Here is a 20880-nt window from a genome sequence, read left to right as displayed (position 1 = left end):
ATTGTGTTTCGTTACAAAACTGCACATTTTTGAGTGTCCTTTTATTGTCCCTAGCACAAGGTGCACCTGTGCAATGAACACACTGTTTAACCAGCTTCTTGATATGCCACACCTGGCAGGTGGATTGATTATATTGGAAAAGGAGAAATGCTGCCTAACAGGCATGTAAACAAAAGTAGTGCACATTTGAGAGAAATACAATTTTAGTGTGTATGGAACATTTCTGGGATATTTTATTTCAGCTCATGAAACATGGGACCAACACTTTACATAGTGTTTATATTTTTGTTCACTATAGAAATAGTGAGGCAGGGTAACCACAGAAAATTGGGTCTGTACTCACTCTTCTCCTGCTGAGGGAAACTCATGGAGGACCCGTTAGTATAGACAGAATCCCCTGAGGAGAGTTTCAGTCCTGAGTTAACAGACACAGAGGAATGGGTGCCATAGTTGAAATGGTTGTTCGCCTCCATCTGAAAAACAGGTAGCAAAGACCACAAGTCATGAAGAGAAACAATAAATAAACCATGAAAAAGTATTTGACCCTGCACATCAAATAAATAATATTCTGTTTTGAATAAATAATAAATCAGCTAGCTAGATCCATACACAAACATGTATTGTTACAACTGCAGGCGTTGGCAAGCCTGATAGCTATGAATGATGACACGTTGAGGACGACATCACAAACGTTGCACTCCCACAACTCCCTCAAAATGTCGCAGTTAGAGCAGCAGATGGGATGCTCTGGCCAGCACACTCATGGACAATGAACACCACGGGTTGATCCACGTTAAAGCACAGCGAACCCGTTTTGACAACGGGAAAACGACAATATTTTGGTCTGAGAGACATGTTTTCAAGAATTCTAGCTATACATTGAAAAATGTATATCGTGGTTTTCAGCAAGTACCTACATATTGTATGGAACGTCTGCCTGTTCGTAAACCCAATGTTTAACTGCGTTTGTCAACATCCATCCCACGATAAACGCATAATATTAGCATGAAGCTAGCGAACACTAGCTAGTTGAAAACATTGGTTTCATTAAGCTATGCTAGCTAGATCGCCACAAATATTAGCCATGTCACAAATATATTATAATTGCAATTAGAAAACAGACAACTTCCGTAGTGATTCATGTATTAGCTACTTTCTAACGACAGAAAATTAGATTCGGTTGTCATTGCTTACTAGCAAGGCTGTCTGCTACACGTGACCATGCGCTGTTGCTGATAGCGCCCCTCTGCATAGACCTGAATCTCTCATCCATGGCTCAACTAGTCAGCAAACTACCTATAGCAGTCTTTCATGATAACGTGTCATGGTTACATTAGCTCGCTATTTAACTTGTTCAGTTGAAGTTGATTAGCTAGCTAGAAAACAAACCATACCGCTATTCAGTTGTTTATTAAAACTGTCAACGAAAACAAAAAGAGTTCCACGTTAGTGCTTGTAGTGGAATTGAAGAAGAAGCGGCACGAGCGGAATCATAAACGTTTAGTTTTGTTATAGTTCATATCTTGACTAGCTAGCTAAATTAGCTTTCATTCAAAACTCGCCACCAGATGGTTAACGTGATATCCAACTAACGTTAGGCCTACTGTAAGCTATCTAACGTTATCTAGTTAGCAATACGGCGCTAGGTTAGCATCTGATTTGATATCTTTCTAACGTTACTGTACACTCTGCAACAAAAACAATTCTCCAATGAGTTCGTTAGTGAGATGTAACTACATTTAACACAATCGGGCGATTGTAGAATTTGCTGATCGTTTCAACATTACATTCGACACCTCTAGGCCCTTATTAGATCATGCTAAATTCAAGGTTATTGACAATAGCGTCACTAGTAATCAACAACAGACATTAGCTACAACGCTGTGTAAAACTAGTTAATAATAGTCACAGCGGGTCTGTGCTCATAACCATTTGTGATGATAACTAAAACATAGAGAGTAATAACATCAGTCGTCTTGGAGTATCGTTTTTGTTTACGTTCTTAAAACATTGGATGCATCTCTTTTGTTAGCCACCAAGCTAATAAACGCACATTGTTTTCGCTGTATTCGCCTGAGATAGTGAGACAGCATCATCCTCCCTCACACACTCAAAAGTTTGACATAAAATGTAATTAAAACGGACTAACCTTGTAATCCTTGGATTTCAAAGACACTGATGTCTTTGATCATCCGAGTGAACAAATATGGTTGAAGTAGGTACAGGCTATGTAAATAAAACAGGTACAGTATTCGCTAACCTTTGGGTTTCAAATGAGCAAACATGGCTGGTGTTTAAGCGCAGCCATGATCACAGAAGAGAAAGAAATCGAGCCGAAAGAGGAAGTGAATGGTTACGAGATGGCGGATAAATAAAGATAGTTCACTCAAGCCGTTTACCATTGAAACATATAGTCAGTTCTTGTCTACTTAAAGGGGTGGGTCTCCCATAGACACCAATGCAAAAGCAGCTGGGTCTGGTTTACTTAGCTATTTGACTTTAATTTAACCAGAAAATAACAGAGAGTGGGGTGTCTCGCTTCCTCTTTCGTCTCTGGAGTTTACACACCGGGGAAACCGGGGAAGCTCTGGGTCCTAGCACCGGAATACCACCATATTAGGAGTATTGTCATCTGATGTAGGCAATGACCTATGCAAACCCTGGATTGCAGTTGCTATGTATTGACCATTAAAATCCTTTATAGCCACCGGTCGGCCATATTGGCACCCCCCAGAAGCAGCTTTCTTAAAAAGGAATTCATGGAATTGTAGAGAACAAAATGAAGTATTTACGTATTTTTGTTATTGTAGTGGGGACAGTAACATTAATCATCTAATAAAACATATACTTAAAAGGAAAATGTTTTTATGTTTTGATCATTATTTTATGCTTAGCTCACATTATTTAAAATGATGCATTAAGGTGTCTGTAATATAATAAAACGTGGAAAATCGAATGTAGACAATAAATGCCTTTCTATAGCTTCCAAAATATAAAAAAATCCAACAGTGGGGGAGTGCCAAGATGGAGGACGGTGTCTTCAAGACAGCGCCCCCAATTAGCTATCTAGTGTATAGATAAATAATTGGATGTAGGGCCTACATGTAGTTGTAGACTACACACAAAAATCCAGGTATACCATGTAATAAAGAATATGCACAAATTTGAGTGCAATCACAGATCAATAGGGGAAATTACTGCAAAATCGTGTATATGTACCTTACAATACTTTCCTGTATTGTCTCAAATTTCAAGCAGCTGAAGAACAAACCACACGAACAACCGGTAGAGTAAGTTAAATGTAATTTTATTGAACATTCTGGTTTGTAACAAACATTTACACGATTTTGCAGGCATTAGTTTCAAGCTATATACCAATTAATTGTATTCAGCTCCATCTGAATTATATGTTTTTTGACATCTCATGTGCAGCTCACCTGCTGCAAAACCAATTGCCCTCTAGGACAAATAAACTGTAAACTTGAAGAATGTCTCAATTATAGATACATCATGATATTAGTTTGTGCCATTAGGGATATGGTCTCTCACATCACATGGTTCTTGTGTTGATGGCGTGCAAATTCAGCAGCTCTGCTACTTTGAAAAAAACTCTTACAGCGCCACAAATGTTAACCTATTCATTTCCCGTTACACTGTTATAAAGTCTAACGTTTCAAGGTAAAATGTTTACTTAATTACATTTATGTTTTGATGTTTTAATATTGTGGTATACTCTCTCCTATAATAAATTTGGCAAATTCTCATATTAAAAACACGGATTCTATAAAAGGAACAGAACTACCTGCCTTCTGGACTTATATGAATTTGAGTGCAATACAATTCATGGGAAGATAACCGTTTGCAGGTGTCTCTATTTATTCATTTCATTTCACTTAACATATTGTTAGCTGGTCTACTTTTGAACTCAACAGGCATTCTACACCGTATCATTGTGCAAAACATCATTGACCTTTTATAAGGACTATCCCAATCCAGCGGCAAAAAAGCTGCCCTTTAGGAGAAAATAAGTTACACAAGACTAAACATATTCTGTAGTATTCAGATTGCCAGCTTCATTTCATGATAAAATGGGCACATTCAGGAAAAGCATAATAATAATTTAAAACACTAAAGAGAAAAATAATATTTGTTCCCAAGAACAGGATGTTTGAACAGCTTCCTCATTAAGCCATTTCATTGAATGGGCCCCATGTTATCATCTTTATTGTCGAACTCTTTCAACACGATAACCCTTATTTTCTCGCAATTCCTAATAATTTTCCACAGCTTTCACGGCACTACTTAATTATTCTAATTCAGTACCGCAGACAAAGGATGGCTCAAGGACCCAATGGGATGTCCCCTGGAATCATTAAAGCGCATATGGTGTCATGTTAGAATGCGGCTACAGGAAGTGATGCATGAGTTGAGAGGGTGTCATTTAATTAATAAACAATAAAAATACCCAGACAAATGAAATTGTATGTAGTGCCATGTACTACAATAACAATATTCCATTATAGTGGCAGAAACCACATTTCCCCCTTCACACTGGAACTGCACGCAGTAGGCGGTTTATTATATGGACCTGTTCTAAATTTATTGTAATCAATTTGGCATATAATGATTGGAAACAAACTCTATTGACATTGAATGGTTTTTGTACAAACATAGTTCTCGGTGGCCATCTTTCAGCCTTTCCTATTGTAGCAGGTGGTCATCTGCATTTCGGAAGTGATGTCAATCTCCTCTCTATTATTTCACAACAAAGAAAATGTCCAACTTTCGTACTGAACAGATTATTTTGATAACCAACGATACAATATATCCTCAAAAACACTGATTAGACCAGGTTATGTAGCCTAGAAATAAAAAGTGTAAGGGGAACTAGCACTCAAGCAAGCGCTGGTGTATTTATGGCCCACTTTGGAGCTGGGACGCAGCGCTAATAGCTTTATAGGGAAGGGTGGGTGATATTAAATTAATGTAAACATGGAGCAGAATTATTATGTTGTACTTTTAACCCCCAATTTTGTGATATCCAAATTGGTAGTTCCAGTCTTTTCCCATCGCTGCAACTCCTGTATGAACTCAGGAGAGATGAAGGTCAAGAGACATGCGTTCTCCGAAATACAACCCTGCCAAGACGCACTGTTTCTTGACACACTGCTCGCTTAGCCCGGAAGCCAGCCGCACCAATATGTCGGAGGAAACTGGCAACCAAGTCAGCTTGCAGGTGCCCTGCCCGTCACAAGGATTCGCTAGAGCGTGATGGGACAAGGACATCCCGGCCGACCAAACACAGAAAATGTTGGGCCAATTGTGCGCCGCCTCATAGGTCTCCCGGTCACGGCTGGATCGAACCCGCGTCTGTAGTGACGCAGTGCCTTAGACTGCTGTGCCACTTGGGAGGGCGCTAGGATATTTATTTACCTATATCAGTGAGCAGCTGATCAGATGTCTGAAGGTTGAGAAACACACCTCTACCAAAATAAATTACCAAGAATACTGTAAACAGTGATTAATGAAGTACAGTTGCCATGTCCTCCCATTTCCATTTGAAATGTATGAAAAGTCACACCACTGAAAGCAGTGTCTTCTCAAAAACGTATTTGACATGAAACACGCATAGCCCATCTTCAAACACTTGCACCATGGGAAATACGAGTCTTAGTTTCTTAAAAAGATGCAGACAAAAAAAATGATTTTCCAGTGTAACTCAACATCATTTGAAGTGCTTAAGCCTGTGATAACTTTACAGGTTTAACATACACACCAATAACTACACATTTACCTCATATTTTCTTGAAAGTACAAGTTTAATTTGGTCATTACACAGGTTTACCATGTCATATCCCCCATCAAACCCCTCACCACACAAGACCCAGGAGTATTGTAATGTACTCTGCCACAACTCTAAACAGATGGAAAGATTCTTGAAGGTAAAAAAACAAAAACAACCAGCTGTTTGCCAAACTGAGCTTCAAGCCTCCTTTCATTTTGCCTTCATGTGATCTGCTGTTAGATACTATCAATATGGAATTAGTAAAAAAATGTATATTTGGGATCAACATTAAGACAGATGCCTGAAAGAATTTCACAACATTCAAATCATATGAACATTGATAGACTGTTCGAGATTTAACAGGTGAGGAGGAACATGTAAGTTTAAAGGCTAAGGTACTGAAACTTTGAACTGTTTCTCTGATCACTATCTATATGCCACAGGAGGCAGCTCACAAGAGGGAACCAAACAGAAATTGTAAATGGTGGGGTGGGGCAGATTACTCTTTTTAATTATATTTCATTACATTTGACAACTGCTTGTATTCCTTTCCGAGGCTGAGAATGATTACTATACAGTACATCAGATCAAATCATGAACGTTTACTCGCCAAGAGTATAGGACTGCAAATGGAAGTGGAGACTGCGGATCCGTACATAACCTGCTCGTCGAACATCTCATTACAAAATCATGGGCATTAATATGGAGTTGGTCCACCCTTTGCTGCTATAACAGCCTCCACTCTTCTGGGAAGGCTTTCCACTAGATGTTGGAACATTGTGGTGGGGACTTGTTTCCATTCAGCCACAAGAGCATTAGTGAGGTCAGGTACTGATGCTGGGCGATTAGGCCTGGCTCGCAGTCGGCGTTCCAATTCATCCCAAAGGTGTTCGATGGGGTTGAGGTCAGGGCTTTGTGCAGGCCAGTCAAGTTCTTCCACACCGAACTCGACAAACCATTTCTGTATGGACCTCACTTTGTGCACAGGGGCATTGTCATGCTGAAACAGGAAAGGGCCTTCCCCAAACTGTTGCCACAAAGTCGGAAGCACAGAATCGTCTAGAATGTCATTGTATGCTGTAGCATTAAGATTTCCCTTCACTGGAAGTAAGGGGCCTAGCCCGAACCATGAAAAACAACCCCAGACCATTATTCCTCCTCCACCAAACTTTACAGTTGGCACTATGCACTCAGGCAGGTAGCGTTCTCCTGGCATCCGCCAAACCCATATTCGTCCGTCGGACTGCCAGATGGTGAAGCGTGATTCATCACTCCAGAGAACACGTTTCCACTGCTCCAGAGTCCAATGGCGGCGAGCTTTACACCACTCCAGCCGACGCTTGGCATTGCGCATTGTGATCTTAGGCTTGTGTGCAGCTGCGAAGACAGTAGGAGGGGTTGCTGCCTTAGCTGAAGGAGGTGTGGAAACCACAGGGGGAGGCGCAGACATCGAGTGTGGAGGCTCAGGCAGCGCAGACTCCCTCGCTAAGGTTGTCATTTCATGGTGCTGGGCCATTGGCTGCTTGGATCGCTGGCAGTCGTCACTGGTGGACCCCATGGGAGGTCCAGGGGGCTTGGGAGGGTAGCTGTCGCTTTTAGGCAGCCGCTGGGCGACAGACGCCCTCTCCATCCCATTGTAGCCTTCATCCACATCCTTAAACGCTTCACTCATCCACCCTAGGGAACAAACAGTCAGACCATTAGAAATGAGAAGAACAAAACACAGCAGCGACAAGGCAATTCAAAGGAAGGAATCTGAAGAGCAAATGGAGCTTTTATAAAACACCTTGTCGACAATCTTATGCATGCCAGCGTTCCACTTCAGTAAGATGACAATAAATATATTGCCTCTCGTCAGAAAATGTCCCTTATCAAGCTGAGATGACAGAATATGCAAACACGGTTTCAGTTCTGTCATGGAAACAGTTTACAGTGTTGACATTAAAAACCTCTTAAGGATCGGCCCACTTTTTTCAATTTTCGCCTAAAATGACATACCCAAATCTAACTGCCTGTAGCTCAGGACCTGAAGCAAGGAAATGCATATTCTTAATACCATTTGAAAGGAAACACTTTGAAGTTTGTGGAAATGTGAGATGAACGTAGGAGAATATAACACATTAGAAAACCAACTTTTTTTGTACCGTCATCTTTGAAATGCAAGACAATGGCCATAATGTATTACTCCAGCCCAGCTACAATTGAGATTTTGGCCACTAGATGGCAGCAGTGTATGTGCAATGTTTTAGACTGAGCCAATGAACCATTGCATTTCTGTTCAAAACTTTGTAGCAAGACTGCCCAAATGTGCCTAATTGGTTTATTAATAACTTTTCAAGTTCATAACTGTGCACTCTCCTCAAACAATAGAATGGTATTATTTCACTGTAATAGCTGCTGTAAATTGCACAGTGCAGTTAGATTAACAAGATTTTAAGCTTTCTGCCAATATCAGATATGTCTATGTCCTGGGAAATGTTCTTGTTACTTACAACTTCATGCTAATCGCATTAGCCTACGTTAGCTCAAACGTCCCAAGGGGGACCCACCAATCCTGTAGAAGTTTTAAATCTGCTTAGCGAATTCAATTACTGACAGCTGAGACATTGATTAGTAAATTAGCGGATAAGGCCGAACTGAAAGAAAATTGAGTCATTGAAAAGAAAAATTGCTTTGAAACAGGAATTTCAAACTCTTGTGATACAGTATCTGTAGAAACAGCGCCATGTATCTAGCGACCACAGAAATATGAAAATGAAACACTTCTGTGCTATAAAAATAGAAGGGGTTAGGTTACTCAGAAGACTTGAAACCTGGGTAAATATGTGCATCTCACCTTGCATGACAGCCGGCATCGCTACAGAACCACCATGGGGACTCCTCTCCCTGGTCTGGCTCTGGGGCGATCCACTATCTGCCATTGTCGAGGGTGACATAATGGGGACAGAGGACACCGCCATGGGGAGGGGGCTGCCTGGGCCCCCCTGGCCCATCTGGTGGTGCTGGGGGCTTCCCCGTGGAGGGGTGAAATTCTGGGAGGTAGGGGGCATCATCTGAGCCTGAGGTTGTGGAGCGGGAAGAGGTGGGTGCTGGGGCTGGTAGTAGGGAATCCCATTGGACACCATGCTGTAGTGCTGAGGTTGCTGCTGCTGGTGGTGGTGGTGTTGTTGTTGCTGTGTCTGTTGGTGAGGGGGTGGCTGTGGAGGCTGCTGCTGGTGATGCTGTGAGGGCGCAATCCCAGGGTGCACCTGGCTCTGGTAGGCCCCGTACACGCTGTGCGAGTTATACCCCATTGCCATGGCTGCGCTGCTCTGCTGTTGTCCCGGGTTAACCCTGTTCCAATACTGGCCCCCTGTAAGAGTCATGTTTGGGGGGGGCGCCACGGGGGGCTGACGGGACCCAGGCATGCCCCCGTTCAGTTGGTACTGTCCGTGACCCTGGAAATGCTGCTGGCTCTGTTGCTGCATCACCCCAGTGGGAGGCTGCTTCTGGTGCATGCCATGCCCAGGAGACAAGCTCATGGCTGGGCTGTACTGTGGCTGTCCTCCCCACAGGTAGTCGTAGCCCATGCTACTCTGGTGGTGGTGGTTGCTCATATGAGGGTATGGGACTGTTGGAGGGTGGGAGCCAGGCACACTGGACCCAATTACAGTAGTGCTGCCATTCACATTCATTTCGCCATTTATATCTGCAAAGGTGGTCAGGGACAAGAGTAAGAGAAGATGGGTCAGATAATTCATTTTTCAGTGTGTTCAATTCACACATCATCCACAGGTCATGCATCCTGCACAATCATAAATTGTCTAGCAAATTTGAGGTTACATTAATTAATTGCTTATGCACCGAACACCTGCTCTAGAGTTAGATACAATCTCTTGCTCATTATAAAGGGGTGAAAAAACTGAGACAGAGCGATATTCATTTAAATCAGTTATGGATATACACTAAACAAAAATATGAAACGCAACATGCACTAAATTCAACAATTTTACTGAGTTACAGTTCATAGGAAATCAGTCAATTGACAAATTCATTAGGCCCTAATCTGTGGATTTCACATGACTGGGCAGGGGCGCAGTCATGGGTGGGCGTGGTCCCACCCACTCAGGAGCCAGGCCCAGCCAATCAGAGTTCGTTTTTCCCTACAAAAGTGCTTTATTACAGACAGAAATACGCCTCAGTTTCATCAGCTGTCCGGTGGGCTGGTCTTAGAAATCCTGCAGGTAAAGATGCCAGATGTGGAGGTCCTGGGCTGGCGTGGTTACACATGGTCTGCGGTTGTGAGGCCAGTTGGACATACTGCCAAATTCTCTAAAATGACGTTGGAGGCGGCTTATGGTAGAGAAATTAACATAAAATGATCTTGCAACAGCTCTGGTGGACATTCCTGCAGTCAGCATGCCAATTGCTGGCTCCCTCAAAACTTCAGACATCTGTCACATTGTGTTTTGTTACAAAACTGCACATTTTTGAGTGTCCTTTTATTGTCCCTAGCACAAGGTGCACCTGTGCAATGAACACACTGTTTAACCAGCTTCTTGATATGCCACACCTGGCAGGTGGATTGATTATATTGGAAAAGGAGAAATGCTGCCTAACAGGCATGTAAACAAAAACAGTGCACAACATTTGAGAGAAATACAATTTTAGTGTGTATGGAACATTTCTGGGATATTTTATTTCAGCTCATGAAACATGGGACCAACACTTTACATAGTGTTTATATGTTTTTTCACTATAGAAATAGTGAGGCAGAGTAACCACAGAAAATTGGGTCTGTACTCACTCTTCTCCTGCTGAGGGAAACTCATGGAGGACCAGTTAGTATAGACAGAATTCCCTGAGGAGAGTTTCAGTTCTGAGTTAACAGACACAGAGGAATGGGTGCCATAGTTGAAATGGTTGTTCGCCTCCATCTGAAAAACATGTAGCAAAGACCACAAGTCATGAAGAGAAACAATAAATATTTAAGGAAAAAAATATTTGACCCTGAACATAAAATAAAATTCACAGAAATTCCCTGCAGCTGTCTCATAATAGTCTATTCTTTCAAGCAGAATACACATGCAATGGATGGTTTCCATTAATAAAACAAGTGAGCAGTATAAACTAAATAACAAATACTATGTGATTTAAAAAAATAAAATAGCTAGCTGGATCCATACACTAAAATGTATTGGTTACAATGCAGGCGTTGGCAAGCCTGAAGATGGCTATGAATGATGACACGTTGAGGACGACATCACAAACGTTGCACTCCCACAACTCCCTCAAAATGTCGCAGTTAGAGCAGCAGATGGGATGCTCTGGCCAGCACACTCATGGACAATGAACACCACGGGTTGATCCACGTTAAAGCACAGCGAACCCGTTTTGACAGCGGGGGAACTTCAATATGTTGGTCTGCGAGACATGTTTTCAAGAAATTGAGCTAAAAGTTGAAAAAAGGTATATCGTGGTTTTCAGCAAGTACCTACATATTGTATGGAACGTCTGCCTGTTCGTAAACCCAACGTTTAACTGAGTTTCTCAACATCCATCCCACGATAAACGCATAATATTAGCATGAAGAGCTAACTAACACTAGATCACCACAAATCTTGGCCATATATAACAAAGCTATGGTAATTGCAATTAGAAAACACAACTTCAGTAGTTGTTAATTTATTAGTTAGCTACTTTCAAACAATATAAAATTAGCTTTGCTTGTACATCATGAGCATGGCCTTATTTCTATTATAGCATATTGGATGACTGTGGATAGGCTAGGTTGTAGCAACCTCATGATGGGTAAAGGGAAAATAAGAGTATCATGTAGTAGCCTAATCCTATCGCTGTTACATTGGGCTGGGGGAATGGAATATCTAACAGCGATAGGATTAGGCTACTATATGATAGTCTTATTTTCCCTTTACCCATCATGAGGTTGCTACAACCTAACCTATGAATGAGTTTACAACGTAGGCGCACACAGGTCGAGAGAAACATTTTTGGACAGACAGTGACACATTCAATAACACTTTGCACACTTTTGCCTGCATCTAGCTGATATAGGGTGTAATCATTAGTCCAACAGTTGCAAACGACAGTTTCTATTGGACAAATTCAGGTGTTTATCCAAGTGTCGTTCCATTTGCTTCTGTTTAAGAAACATTTTTCAACAGAACCGGCAGAATGAATACACCCCTGATCACACGTAAACACAGTCCATAGTAGCCACATTGTATTCCTTCTCGCATCTATGCGCTCTCCTCTCACCGTTTCCCTTCGCTTGTGGACTTCAATGAACAACACTTGTGTGACCAGGCAAAAATAACATTCCAAGCAAAACCATATAATATCATAACTGCTACACACTGCCAACATCGTTGTCACCATATAAGCTAAAGTAACATCAGTCAACATAGCTAATAGAACTAATGCATTAGTAAACTCGCTACAATCATGCTGTAACTTTACAGTGTACAGTCAGTGAGCAGTGTAGCACTTACACCGGCGGGCCCTGGTGGCAATACATATGTGAAATCAAAAGCTTAACTTAACTTGGAAGACTTCCAGTGTTGTGTTGGATAGTCATAGACAGCTAGCTAACATAGCATCTCTCTGTTTGAGAAGCGTGTTTGAGTAGGCTAAACTAGCTAGCTGCATTTCCTAGCTAAGTAAGAGAAACTGAAGAAAAAAAATAAAGCAGTCTCTTTCTCTCTCTTCTAGTCAACTACTCACCACATTTTATGCACTGCAGTGCCAGATAGCTGTGGCTTAAACATGCATTCTGTACTAGATTCATTCACTGATCCTTTGATTGGGTGTAGAAAAAGTCAGTTCATGCTACAAGAGCTCTGATCACTCGGCGGAGGACGTCTTCCGGAAGTTGTCATAATTACTGTGTAAGTCTAAGGAAGGGGGTAAGAACCATGAGCCTCCCCAGAGGAGGACGGAAACTAGCTATCCTCCCAGCTACACCATGATGCTACCCTACAGAGTGCTGTTGATGCTACTGTAGACCTTCATTGCAAAACAGTGGGTTTTAATAAATTATTTGGTGACGTGAATATATTTAGTATAGTTTTATCTAAAAAAAAAAGAATTTTTTCAATGTTCTACAATTATGAAATTCACTGAGAAGGATGGTCCTCCTTCCTCATGTTTAATTGCGTTTTTCAACATCCATCCCACGATATACGCATATTAGCATGAAGCGGAGAAAACTAGCTAGTTGAAAACATTGGTTTCATTAAGCTATGCTAGCTAGATCGCCACAAATATTAGCTAAACCATCCCGCTATCCAGTTGCTTATCAAAACTGTCAATAACGAAAACAAAAAGGGCTAAACGTCAGGGCTTGTGTAATTTAATTAAAAGGTGGCACGAGCAGTTGCATAGCTAAACATGTTTAGTTTTGTTATTGTCCATTTCTTGACTAGCTAGCTAAATGAGCTTTTATTCAAAACTCGCCACCCGATGGTTAACTTCATTTCCAACTAACGTTAGGCCTATCTAGCGTTACCTAGTTAGAATCTGATTTGATATCTTCTAACGTTACTGTACACTGCAACAAAAACAATCATCCAAGGAGTTCGTTAGGTGAGATGTAACTACATTTAACACAATCGGGTTAAAATTATTTAAGTTGCTCATAGTTTCAACATATCATTCGACACCTCTAGGCCCTTATAAGATCATGCTAAATTCAAGGTTATTGACAATAATCAACAGAAGTTCACTACAACGCAGTGTAAAACTAGTTTATAATAGTCACAGCAGGTCTGTGCTCTTTACACTTTTGCGATGATAGCTAGTTAATGAAACACGTGGAGAGTAACAACATCAGTCGTCCTGGAGTATAGTTTACGTTTCTGAACATTTTGAATGTGTTTATTGTTAGCTAATAAACGCACATTGTTTTCGCTGTATTCGCCTGAGATATTGTGAGACCGCATCATCTTCCCTCACACACACACACACACACATCACAAGTTTGACATCAAAAGTAATTAAAACTGACTTACCTTGTAATCCTTGGATTTCAAAGGCACTGATGTCTTTGATCATCCGAGTGAACAAATATGGTTGTACAAAGTACAGGCGACGTAAATAATAAACAGGTATTCGCTAACCTTTGGGTTTCAAATGAGCAAACATGGCTTGTGTTCGAGCGCAGCCATGATCACAGAAGATAAATACATCGAGCCGAAAGAAGAAGTGAATGGGTGCACCGACGGATAAATGAAGATAGTTCACTCAGGCCATGTACTATTGAAAATAATGATCCGTTCCGGTCGACTTAACGGGGTGGGTTTCACATAGACACCAATGCAATAGCAGTTGTGTCTGGTCTAATTAGTTTATTGACTGTCATTTGACAAAAACTAAATAAAACAGCGAGTGGGTTGTCTCGCTTCCTCTTCCGTATCTGGAGTTTAAACACTGCGGGCAGCCAGGAGAACTCTAGGTCCTAGCACCGGAATAGTCCATATTAGGAGAATTGTCATCTGACGTAGGCAACGATACAAACCCACAAAACCTAGATTGCTGATACGATGTAAATCAAATCAAATTGTATTGCTCACATACAGGTTTAGCAGATGTTATTGTGGGTGTAGCGAAATAGCTCCAACAGTATAGTAATATCTTACAAGTAATATCAAACAATTTCACAACAATTCACACAATGCATACAAATCTAAAGTAAAGGAACGGAATTAAGAATATATAAATATTTGGATGAGCAATGTCGGAGTGGCATAGACTAAAATACAGTAGAATAGAATACAGTATATACATGTAAGATGAGTCATGCAAATGTATAATGTAAACATTATTAAAGTGTCCAGTGATTTCAAGTCTATGTATATAGGGCAGCAGCCTTTAAGGTGCTAGGGGTTGCTATTTAACAATCTGATGGCCTTGAGATAGAAGCTGTTTTTCAGTCTCTCGGTCCCAGATTGATGCAGCTGTTCTGACCTCGCCTTCTGGATGATAGCAGGGTGAGCAGGCAGTGGCTGGTGTGGTTGAATTGGCCATCAAAAGACTTTGTAGCCACCGGTCAGTCATATTGGCACTCTCCAGTAGGAGCAGTCTTCCATAAGAATGAATAAATTATACAGGACAAAATTCTACATTACCAGTCCAAAGTTTGGACACGTAATTTTTACAATTTTCTACATTGTAGAACAATAGGGAAGACATCAAAACTATCCAATTTGTAAGTCGCTCTGGATAAGAGCGTCTGCTAAATGACTTAAATGTAAATGTAAATGTAATGAAATAGCACATATGGAATCATGTAGTAACCAAAAAAGTGTTAAACAAATATATTTCATACTTTTATACTTTATTCTTTTATATTTTATTCTTCAAAGTAGCCACAATTTGTCTTGATGACAGCTTTGCACACTCTTGGCATTCTCTCAACCAGTTTCACCTGGAATGCTTTTCCAACAGTCTTGAAGGAGTTTCCACATAAGCTGAGCACTTGTTGGCTGCTTTTTCTTCACTCTGTGGTCCAACTCATCCCAAACTATCTCAATTGTGGGTTGAGGTCAGGTGATTGTGGAGGACAGGTCATCTGATGCAGCACTCCACCACTCTCCTTCTTGGTCAAATAGCCCTTACACAGCCTGGAGGTGTGTTGGGTCATTGTCCTGTTGAAAAACAAATGATAGTCCCACTAAGCACAAACCATGGGATGGCGTATCGCTGCAGAATGCTGTGATACACTTGCTGGTTATGTGTGCTTGGAATTCTAAATAAATCACAGACAGTGTCACCAGCAAAGCACCCCACACCTCCTCCTCCATGCTTCACGGTGGGAACCCCACATGCAGAGATCATCCGTTCACCTACTCTGCGTCTCACAAAGACACAGCGATTGGAACCAAAAAATTCTAATTTGGACTCATCAGACCAAAGGACAAATTTCCACCAGTTTAATGTCCATTGCTCGTGTTTCTTGGCCCAAACAAGTCTCTTCTTCTTTTTGGTGTCCAAAAAGCAATTTGACCATGAAGGCCTGATTCACAGTCTCCTCTGAACAGTTGATGTTGAGATATGTCTGTTACTTGAACTGTGTGAAGCATTTATTTGGGCTGTAATCTGAGGTACAGTTAACTCTAATGAATTTATTCTCTGCAGCAGAGGTAACTCAGGGTGTTCTTTTCCTGTGGCTGTGCTCATGAGAGCCAGTTTCATCATAGCGCTTCATGGTTTTTGCGACTGCATTTGAAGAAACTTTCAAAGTTCTTGAAATATTCTGGATTGACTGACCTTCATGACTTAAAGTAATGATGAACTGTTGTTTCTCTTTGCTTATTTGAGCTGTTCTTGTCATAATATGGGCTTGGTCTTTGACCAAATAGGGCTGTCTTCTTTATACCACCCTTACCTTGTCACAACACAACTGATTGGCTCAAACGCATAAAGATGGAAAGAAATTCCACAAATGTACTTTTAACAAGGCACACATGTTAATTTAAATGCATTCCAGGTGACTACCTGAATGCCAAGCGTCACGTCTGGAGGAAACCTGGCACCATCCCTACGGTGAAGCATGGTGGTGGCAGCATCATGTTGTGGGGATGTTTTTCAGCGGCAGGGACTGGGAAACTAGTCAGGAAAAGATGAATGGAGCAAAGTACTGAGAGATCCTGGATGAAAACCTGCTCCAGGGTGCTCAGGACCTTAGACTGGGGAGAAGGTTCACCTTCCAACAGGACAACAACCCTAAGCGCACAGCCAAGACAATGCATGAGTGGCTTCGGGACAAGTCCCTGAATGTCCTTGAGTAGCCCAGCCAGAGCCCAGACTTGAACGTGAACGAACATCTCTGGAGAGACCTGAAAATAGCTGTGCAGCGAAGCTCCCCATCCAACTTACATACATACATTACATTTACATTTAAGTCATTTAGCAGACGCTCTTATCCAGAGCGACTTACAAATTGGTGCATTCACCTTATGATATCCAGAACTTGACAGAGCTTGAGAGGATCTGCAGAGAAGAATGGGAGAAATTCCCCAAATACAGGTGTGCCAAGCTTGTAGCATCATACCCAATTAGACTCGAGGCTGTAATCGCTACCAAAGGTTCTTCAACAAAGTACTGAGTAAAGGGTCTGAATACTTATGTAATTGTGATATTTCAGTTCTTTATTTTTTATAAATGAGCAAAAATGTAAAAAAAACTGTTTTTGCTTTGTCATTATGGGGTATTGTGTGTAGATTGATGAGGAAAAAACAAAACAATTTAATCAATTTTAGAATAAGCTGTAATGTAAAATGTGGAAAAGGTGAAGGTGTCTGAATACTTTCCAAATGCACTGTAAATAATTGGATGTAGGGCCTACCTGTACTTTTAGACTACACACAAATATCCAGGTATACCATGTCATTTAAAAATAGGTATGAATGTTAGTGTAATTACAGATGAATAGGGGAAATGACTGCAAAATCATGTGAATGTATCTTACAATACTTTACTGTATATATTTTTTCTCAGATTTCAAGCAGCTGAAGAACAGACCACATAGACAACTGGTAGAGTACATTTAAATGTAATTGTATTGAACATTCTGGCTTGTGAGGAACATTTACACGATTTTGCAGGCATTAGTTTCAAGCTATATACCAATTAATTGTGTATTACAGCCTGATTAATCGACTAAACATCATTCAGCTCCATCTGGATATTGTTTACGTCTCATGTGATCACCTGCTCTTTCAACGCGCTACCCCCTATTGTCTCGCAGTTACTAATCGTTTTACACATCTTTCAAGGCACAACGATTTAATTATCCTCATTCAACACCGAAGACAAAGGCCGGCTCAAGGACCCAATGGGATGTCTCCTGGAATCATTAGAGCGCAAAAAGTGTCTGGTCAGAATGCTGCTACAGGAAGTGATGCTGAGATAACGCTGAGTTGGGAGGGTGACGTTTAATTCATAAACAATAACGAAAATTCCCAGACAAATGATATTGTATGTAGTGCCATGTACTACATTAACAATATTCCATTATAGTGACAGAAACCACTTTTCCCACAGTAGACTATTTATTATATGGCCCTGTTCAAATGTTATTGTAATCACTTAGGCATATGAGGCGGCAGCGTAGCCTAGTGGTTAGAGCGTTGGACTAGTAACCGAAAGGTTGCAAGATCGAATCCCTGAGCTGACGAGGTACAAACCTGAACAAGGCAGTTAACCCACTGTTCCTAGGCCATCATTGAAAATAAGAATTTGTTCTTAACTGACTTGCTTAGTAAAATGAAAAAAAATATGATTGTATATGAACGACATTGAGTGTTTTTTGAACAAACAGTTTTCGTGGGCCATATTTTAGCCTATGTCCTATCATTGAGGTGATAATCTGCATCTCGGTCAGTGATGTCATTCTCCTCTCTATTTCACAACAAAGAACATGTCCAACTTTTCATACTGAAAGAACATATTTTGATAACCAATGGTACAATATATCCTCAAACGTTGATTAGACCAGGTTATGTAGCCTATAAATAAAAGGGAACTAGCACGCACGCAAGTGCTGGTGTATGTACAATCCCCTCTGGTGCTGGGGTGCAGAGCATTCATTTTCGGGAAGGGGTGGGTGAGTGATAAAGGATCCGCCCCTTTTAAATTGACCTGAAGCAAGGAAATGCATATTCTTGATACCATTTGAAAGGAAACGCTGAAGTTGGTGTTAATGCGAAATGAATGTAGGAAAATAACACATTAGATCTGGTAAAAGAAAAAAACATGCATTTTTTTCTACCATCTTTGAAATGCAATAGAAAGGTCATAATGTATTATTCCAGCCCAGGCTCAATTTAGATTTTGGCCACTAGATGACAGCAGTGTATGTGAAAAGTTTTAGTGTGATCCAATGAACCATTGCATATCATTGGACCCTTTATTTCTAAAATTATCTGCCGAAATTATTGCAACCCCTATTAGTAGCCTGTTCAACCTCTCTTTCGTGTCGTCTGAGATTCCCATAGATTGGAAAGCAGCTGCTGTCATCCCCCTCTTCAAAGGAGGTGACACTCTTGACCCAAATTGCTACAGACCTATATCCATCCTACCCTGCCTTTCTAAGGTCTTTCGAAAGCCAAGTCAACAAACAGATTACCGACCATTTCGAATCCCACCGCACCCTCTCCGCTATGCAATCTGGTTTCAGAGCTGGTCATGGGTGCACCTCAGCCACGCTCAAGGTCCTAAACGACATTGTAACCGCCATCGATAAGAAACAATACTGTGCTGCCGTATTCATTGACCTGGCCAAAGCTTTTGACTCTGTTAATCACCACATCCTCATCGGCAGACTCAGTAGCCTTGGTTTCTCAAACGATTGCGTCGCCTGGTTCACCAATTACTTTTCTGATAGAGTTCAGTGTGTCAAATCGGAGGGCCTGCTGTCCAGACCTCTGGCAGTCTCTGGCAATTCTCTGTCCAGACCTCTGGCAATTCTTGGGCCAACTCTTTTCTCTGTATACATCAATGATGTCGCTCTTGCTGCTGGTGAATCTCTGATCCACCTCTACGCAGACGACACCATTCTGTATACTTCTGGCCCTTCTTTGGACACTGTGTTAACAACCCTCCAGACGAACTTCAATGCCATACAACTCTCCTTCCGTGGTCTCCAACTGCTCCTAAATACAAGTAAAACTAAATGCATGCTCTTCAACCGATCGCTGCCTGCACCTGCCCGCCTGTCCAGCATCACTTCTCTGGACGGATCTGACTTAGAATTTGTGGACAACTACAAATACCTAGGTGTCTGGTTAGACTGTAAACTCTCCTTCCAGACTCACATCAATCATCTCCAATCCAAAGTTAAATCTAGAATTGGCTTCCTATTTCACAACAAAGCATCCTTCACTCATGCTACCAAACATACCCTCGTAAAACTGACCATCCTACCAATCCTCGACTTTGGCGATGTCATTTACAAAATAGCCTCCAATACCCTACTCAACAAGCTGGATGCAGTCTATCACAATGCCATCCGTTTTGTCACCAAAGCCCCATATACTACCCACCACTGCGACCTGTACGCTCTCGTTGGCTGGCCTTCGCTTCATAATCGTCGCCAAACACATTGGCTCCAGGTCATCTACAAGACCCTGCTAGGTAAAGTCCCCCCTTATCTCCGCTCACTGGTCACCATAGCAGCACCCACCTGTAGCACGCGCTCCAGCAGGTATATCTCTCTGGTCACCTCTAAAGCCAACTCCTCCTTTGGTCGTCTCTCCTTCCAGTTCTCTGCTGCCAATGACTGGAACGAACTACAAAAATCTCTGAAACTGGAAACACTTATCTCCCTTACTAGCTTTAAGCACCAGCTATCAGAGCAGCTCCCAGATCACTGCACCTGTACATAGCCCATCTTTAATTTAGACCAAACTACTATCTCTTCCCCTACTGTATTTATTTATTATTTTGCTCCTTTGCACCATATTATTTATATTTCAACTTTGAACTTTCTTCAAATTACAAATCTACCATTCCAGTGTTTTACTTGCTATACTTTATTGACTTTGCCACCATGGCCTTTTTGCCTTTACCTCCCTTATCTCACATCATTTGCTCACATTGTATATAGTCTTATTTTTGTCTACTGTATCATTGTGTTGTTTTACTCCATGTGTAACTCTGTGTTTTTGTATGTTGTCGAACTGCTTTGCTTTATCTTGGCCAGGTCGCAATTGTAAATGAGAACTTGTTCTCAACTTGCCTACCTGGTTAAATAAAGGTGAAATAAATTAAAAATCTGTTCAACATTTTGTATCAAGACTGCCCAAATGTGCCTAATTGGTTTATTCATAACTGCACTCTCAAACAATAGCATGGTATTATTTCACTGTAAAAGATACTGTAAATTGGACAGTGCAGTTAGATTAACAAGATTTTAAGCTTTCTGCCAATATCAGAAATGTCTGTCCCGGGAAATATTCTTATTTACAACCTCATGCTAATCACATTAGCTCAACCGTCCCGTGGGGGTCCCACCGATCCTGTAGATGTTGAAGCACCTCAAATGATGAGTTACACTGGAAAATCATTTTTTTGGTCTACATCTTTCTAAGAAACTA

The 20880-nt window shown here is 41.2% G+C and overlaps 2 protein-coding genes across 5 annotated transcripts in view; both read right to left on the bottom strand.

Annotated features, from left to right (window-relative positions):
• The window catches only part of LOC115168363 (bromodomain adjacent to zinc finger domain protein 2A), a 32875-nt gene extending 30499 nt beyond the window's left edge, over window positions 1-2376 (bottom strand). For 3 of the 4 annotated variants that reach the window (XM_029723544.1, XM_029723547.1, XM_029723546.1), the window contains exons 1-2: window positions 2150-2376; window positions 344-473 (exon numbers count right to left, since the gene is read on the bottom strand). In XM_029723544.1, coding sequence (XP_029579404.1) covers window positions 344-473 — 130 coding nt within the window. In that variant the 5' untranslated portion in view covers window positions 2150-2376. Of the gene's footprint in view, window positions 1-343; window positions 474-917; window positions 1044-2149 lie in introns of those variants that run through there. The other variant, XM_029723545.1, reaches the window with a different exon arrangement.
• Window positions 2377-7094: 4718 nt separating this feature from the next.
• LOC115168364 (G-box-binding factor-like) lies at window positions 7095-14205 on the bottom strand (the record flags this gene model as incomplete). The annotated part of the gene is made up of 4 exons (XM_029723548.1): window positions 13795-14205; window positions 10572-10701; window positions 8622-9473; window positions 7095-7462 (listed from the first exon to the last, which is right to left on the bottom strand). Coding segments are annotated over exons 2-4 (1350 nt in total), but the record flags the coding sequence as incomplete, so codon positions are not given.
• Between the last annotated feature and the right edge of the window lie 6675 nt (window positions 14206-20880).

This window comes from Salmo trutta, chromosome 30 (assembly GCF_901001165.1).
Source record: "Salmo trutta chromosome 30, fSalTru1.1, whole genome shotgun sequence".
In the NCBI taxonomy this organism is placed as follows: domain Eukaryota; kingdom Metazoa; phylum Chordata; class Actinopteri; order Salmoniformes; family Salmonidae; genus Salmo; species Salmo trutta.
This window is presented reverse-complemented; position numbering and strand designations above follow the sequence as displayed.